The 6,279-nt window shown below is 38.0% G+C and overlaps 1 protein-coding gene across 1 annotated transcript; it reads right to left on the bottom strand.

Annotated features, from left to right (window-relative positions):
* Positions 1-2,405: 2,405 nt before the first annotated feature.
* CLDN23 (claudin 23) lies at positions 2,406-5,720 on the bottom strand. Its single transcript, XM_072405235.1, has one exon. The coding sequence runs from the start codon at positions 5,424-5,426 to the stop codon at positions 4,542-4,544; it is 885 nt and encodes a 294-aa protein (XP_072261336.1). The 5' UTR covers positions 5,427-5,720; the 3' UTR covers positions 2,406-4,541.
* Positions 5,721-6,279: the final 559 nt, after the last annotated feature.

The raw sequence follows: 6,279 nt of genomic DNA, 5'->3' as shown, positions 1-6,279 counted from the left end.
GTCAGAGGGCGACTGTGTGGGTGGTAACTAAGCATTAGCTTCCTGACTAACTTTTCTTAAGCAGCAGCCCAATGCTTACCTTGAGGCCAAAAGATCTTGAGAATATTACTCTGGTTTGGCGCTGTGACAAGTTTTTGAAGCTATTTTTTTATGCTCTCCCTTCTGTGCCCTTTCAATGAGCTATGATCTGCTTGCCTTGTAAGGAGATGCACAAAGATCTATTGATGAATCCACTGGGTACAAAAAAGTATGTAATGTAAAATGAAAAGGTTTTATTTTAATTAAGTCTTTTGATGTGAAAGAGATGAAGGGAGGCAGGGTGGAACTGATGGAGGCAAAATTTAGGCTGCTCAAACATTACCTTTAGTAAAATGCTTGTAAACGCATGGGGACTAAATTTTATTCAAGTGTTTGGTTTTTATTGACTTGACTATAGAAATGTCTAAAATCTTGGCACAGCACCCTTCCTCTTGGCTCTAAGTAGCCATTTTCTCCTATTAGTGTGTCTAATTGCCTTTATTGGCCAAGTTTCTCCATTCCTCACCTCATGTCGCCATATATTAGCAAATCCGAACTGTTTCAAGGTTCTGTTCTCAACCAAGGTCCTGTGGAAGCCCAAGGTTCCTTGAGTTTTGCCCTCCCATCTGATAAGGCCTTCTTAGTTCTGAGTTTAACATTTAGCAAAGCCAGTAAGTTGGCACTAGTGACATACTTAGTTGTCTGGAAGGTGACACTTTGAATAAAACTGTAAAAAGGGTATCCTTCCCTGATTATCTTGCTAATTGCGGAATTGTTTCCGCTTACCTTGACTGCAATTAATTTTAATAAAAGGTTGCCTGGGACCTGGAATTTATTTCAAGGGTAATAAGGTTGAGAAAGGCTCAGAGTCTCCTAGGCTATCCAAGGTGGTGGTGCCTAAAACTGTTTCAGGGTTTTTAAATATTTACACAAGGGAGGTGAATATTGTAAAGGTGCATATATGCTAATGATTGGATTGTTAAAACAAATGACCTAAACAAAAAAAAATATATAAAGCTTTGCACACCTTCATTTGATTTTCCAAAGATTTGGGGACATGAATGACTTGTTCGTTGGCTTTGAGTATTACTTGTGCCTGTGGTTGTGAACTTGCAAATTGTGTATGCACAGCTCCAATAGATGTGCCATTCTCTACATCTTCAGCATTTCTGCTTCTTATCTAAATTATTTTTACTAGAATAACTCCATTATCAGGACCCTTTAATTAAGGTTGCTCCCCTGAGCCAACAACTGGGATACCCTATGACTCTATGATTTCAACCTGTTAAGATCTCTAAGTAAACCCACATCACTCAGAACTTTTTCAATTCAGTCTCTACCTGCCCCTGAGGAAGCAACTCGGTGAAACGCATCTGGTTAGGCCGACCTAACGTTTTGAACTATGTATTCTGGGATCTAATTGTACCGCACTAATTTGTGATTCATTCTTTACTCATTCATATGCTGATTGTTAGAGTTTTGTATAGCTTAGGCTGCTAAAACTGTTTCTTCAGTAAACAAAAAAAAAAATAAAGTTGCCACACAAAGTTATTCTTATCCTTTTTTCACTCCTATTTGCTTATGCACAATGTTTGCATTTTCAAGGGTGACACTTAGAAGTAAAGATTGCACTGTGCATGCATTACTAGAATGTTTTAGGTAAAAAAAAAAAAAAGACTGTTTTACGAATCCAACCCCAAAACAAATTAAAATCCCGGTGTCAGGTGGCATATAAACCATAGGATTTCCTACAGTAATGAAAAGCCAATATGTCTTTCCAACATGTACAAAGCATGTATATGCACTAATTTTGTCTGATGTTGGCCTTTAAAAACTAAACTCAACAAAGGTTGGTGAGTCAAATAAAGCTATGTGCACTATAATGAGCACAATCTTATCTTCCGATAAGAATATCAGCCTATACAAATGTTTGTGCAAGTGACTTTCCAAAACTGATGTTAGCAGAAAAGTATGTCATGATTTAAGATATTTTTTACTTTTTAAAGTAATAAAAAAGCAACATAGATGAGCAGATAATTTCTGAGAGCCTTGGTTACTTTCCATCTAATTATAACACTGTAGCATCATGGTCTTCCTTATCTTTGAAGAATATAAAATGGCTTATATGTTGCTATCTGGCATGTAAAGTATGTATGCTTTCTCTTCATGTTAGAGAACCCTTTAGTTCTCTTTAGTTACATAATTACAATCTGGAAGGTAAAAACAGAACTGGCCTGTGTGGAATTAAATTTAACTTTTAGTTTTACAATGTAACAAATAAATATCTGTAAAAAATGTATGAATTAATCTCTGAAACTGTACTACGCTTTTATAATGGGTGCATCAGAAAACTATTCATACATTTTACAATAAAGAAACAGCAAGAGTTGAAGTCTAAATAAATATAGTTTTTATTAGAAAAAAATATATGTTTTTCATTGTATGTAAAGTAAAAATAAATCAAAATGACAATATATACTCATACTGCAAACAGAAGTGATATTGCATTGACATTGTTTATAAACTGTACAACCACACACCCAGGAAAATGTGAGTGAATTGAAAATGCTGTGAAAACAGTGAAAATGCTGTGATTGTTATACCTGATACTAGAAAAAGGCTATTTTTCATCTTCTACACTACAGCAATTTAAAAGTCATTCTTCCCACTGACCATGGCACTAATGTACTGTGGGCTGTGAATATAGTAATTATAGCAAGGGTACCTTAGACCTGCTTTAAAAAGATTGCATTACCATATATACAATAAATAGATATATATTAGTGATTGAACATGGAAATAATATTAGCACCACAAAATCTTTATCTACTCCAAGAACTATACACATATAAAATCTTTCTTATCCCAAAGAACTATGCAGGCATACAGTCAAGTCAATATACAGACACCTCCAGTGCCAGTCTTGGAGATGGGAAAACAATAGCTTCCTAATTGAAATATTCTTAATCAACCAATAGACTTTTACAAAGAAGTGTCTGCATGTCTAATGATATTGAAGCTGATCAGCATCTGATATTTAGGAGCCCTTCCATGAAGAACTCTATTAAGCACAACTTGCATTTAATCTGCCTGCATAACAACTCTTGAGTTAAAAAAAATTAAAAGTGCCACAGTGTTTTCACAAGAACTGGATTTTTTGCTCCTGGCCACAAATCAGATTCAAAGTATACTGCAATTGAATCTGATTGGTGGAGAAAAATTTTTTTTTAGCAGGAACATAGATTGGTATTTTACTAAAGCAGAATACAGGTTGTTCACTTAGCAATGTAAATGATCGATCTACAACGGATAATTCTCTTAGCTTAGTGAATTTGTTAAAGGCAATCCATTCATCCAGCAAATGACTGTGTTCTATTACATTTATTAGCACATAATTGGGTAATGTTTATTACATTTACCTAGTGTATTATTCATCAAAATGTGATAATTCACTTTAAGTGAATAGTCTAAATTCCTTCAGTATATCAACCCCCCTTGATACTGTAAGCATAAATATGTCATTGATGTGAGCAGACATAGCATGCCTGATATAAAGTTTTTCCAAAACATCACATGAAAAATATAGGATTACATTTGCATACAGAAAGCCCTTTCGCATTCACAATAATGATGTAAATATCTAAATGACCATTAAAAGCTGCAGGAACATTTATGAAGAGTTCTTCGCACAAGTGAACCTGCCACAATTAGCTGCAATTGCTGAGCTTTAGCTTCCTGGCTGTATTGCTAATAACTTTGTTCTGTTTCCCTAAATCAATGACCTGTATGATTGTTCTGGGACCGTTTTACAACTAGTAAATGGGCACAACAGCCTGGAATATTACTATTTTTAGGAGTTTCAGAAAAGGTACCTCTTTATTTCGAAAAGGAAGGTTTTACTTTTAGTTCTGTAGATGGGGCACATGCCAACCAACTTTACAGACTACCATGTACCGCCAAAGCAAAAAATCAACACCAGGCACAATACAATATGTGGAGTTAAATACATAACTCCCTATCATAATATGACTGCCTATTAAGTCTTTAGTACAAGAGTCATCACTTTTGACACATTGACATAATAATAGCATATACTGTACATTAATCAGGAGAAAATGAGAAATAATTTGATTTACTTTGCAAACAATTTTTTGACTTCTTTAGTCCGCCCTCCTGCATGACTACACATATCTGTAGCATCAATTCCATTTAGTATATGGCACTCTATGTAGACCAATAGTTAAAATCATAATGTAGCCCACAAAATATAATTAAGCATTAATACAAAATATTTATTTTGATTTCATTAAATTGGTTAATTTTACAAATGATTATATATAGAACATAACTCTGTAAACCTTCATATGCGGAGTCTTAAACAATGTTAATAAAAAATAACAGTGCGCATTGAGAATCTTTTTTTTCCTTCATTTTTATCCCTTTTCCAGGATTATGGCAACTGGTAAAATAAATCCATAGTGCAAGTGTACAGAGGCCCCCCAAACAGATGGGGTGCAAGTAGTCTACAGAAGATCTGAGTCACATGGTAAAGAACTCAGCTGGCTGACAGGTCTGCTGGAATTCCTAGGATACTCCCCAGAAGTCACATCCATAGGGTTAGTGTAGGATCTAGGGCTGGAAATGACAGAGTTCACTTTCCTACTTCCAGGTGCAGGTTGGTAATTGTCATTATGTATGCTGTACCCAATTTTGTTGGGGTAATGGTCCTCATGGCTGTATCTGCTCTGGATGCTGTAGACCTGGCTGGGCTTCTCATTTTTGCTAGGCATTTGTTTTTTGCTATAGTACAGGGAAGCTGTGCTTTTTTTCTTGCTTTGGAAGCATTTCTTGCAAGGTGGCACAAAGCAAAGCATAAGTGAAAATCCAGCTATGATCTCCATGATGCTGCCCAGATAGCCCAGCACCAAGCAGTAGCCTACATAGATGTTTGGTGCAATTGTTGGATCTGTATCTGAGCTCAGCAAGTTGTACATTTTATTGTTGTACCAAGAAATGGGGATCAGGCAGAGCACCCCTGCTATGAAAATGAAAATACCCCCACAAGCTGCTATAATGAAGTTTGGTACATCTTCCCAACAGCGCACTCCCCAGGATGCCAAGGCAATGCCAAGCCCATTGACAACCAGGGAGGTGATCATCAATGCCCTGGCCACCTGCACCACCTGTAGATTGAAGTAGGCATCGTTGGTCTGCCCACACTGTTTGTTCTGGTTAGTGGTCGTCTGTTCGCAGATGTCCCAGATGCCCTGGCTGGACTCCACGTTGGTGGGTTTAAAGGGCAGGCCGGCCAGGGTGCGCCAATTGGGGGCCACAGTAGCGGTGAGGATCAGCACCAAGCCACAGGGTGCCAGCACCATGCCAACTATCATTGCTGCAGGGGTCCTCATTCTGCTGCTTCACATCAATCCGGGAAATATCGCACTTTTCTGGAATCCGGCAATAGCAGATAATACACAACTGCGAAAGTTAAACCAAGATTCGCTGCTGATGAGCCTGGCACACAGCTGTCAGAGATGAGTATTAGAATGCAGCCGGTGCCAGCTTTAATCTTGAAAGAATCTCTCGAAGATTCGTTCCTTTCGTTTTGCACCGCTGCCGTTGGAGCCTCGGTTACCGTGAGTGTGAATGTTCCTTTAAAAGCAGCGAAACCACTCCAACAGGCTCGACAGAAACTGTGCGCTGAGAATGGGCGGGGCCTCCGGGTTAGGGGAGGGGCTTCTGAGTGCTCAGACATTACAGCAGTTATGCTGAGTGATCGGAGCACAGACAACAGGAAATATTGTCCTATGCAAATCCAGAGAGATGTCTACAGAATCGTGTTCACTTCTATTGCACAAAAATATGCATTGTAAAATAAAGCTGTCCTGAGAGAAGCATGGAAAAGGTATTTTTGGCCACTTGCAAGAAATCACAGACCCACAGCATGCAGATAAAAGAGTAAAACCTCACACAATAAAATATGGAGGTCACCAGGTGAGCATTGGGAGGACACGAGACCACTGGATGAGGAAAAGGCCTGGCCACTTGTAGAAGAAACCAATCTGTAATTTCAGCAAAGAGATGAATATTCACTTCATTCTTCACAGCAAGTTGTTTGATTTAAAATATGAGATGGTTGAGGGGATCACTTGCTCAGGAGATCTGCTTGCTTTGTTTGTCCACCGTGACAGAGAGTGAGGGAAGTCCAAAAGTATAAGGGATATATTCCCTTTCCAACAATGGGCCTGATCATTTCTTCAG

Source organism: Pyxicephalus adspersus, chromosome 3 (assembly GCF_032062135.1).
Source record: "Pyxicephalus adspersus chromosome 3, UCB_Pads_2.0, whole genome shotgun sequence".
NCBI classification, from domain to species: domain Eukaryota; kingdom Metazoa; phylum Chordata; class Amphibia; order Anura; family Pyxicephalidae; genus Pyxicephalus; species Pyxicephalus adspersus.
The sequence above is the reverse complement of the archived record's forward strand: the minus strand, read 5'-3'. Positions and strand labels throughout refer to the sequence as shown.

Coding starts and splice junctions, on each gene's coding strand:
- CLDN23 (XM_072405235.1), bottom strand. CDS start 5,426: ATGAGGACCCCTGCAGCAATGATAGTTGGCATGGTGCTGGCACCCTGT.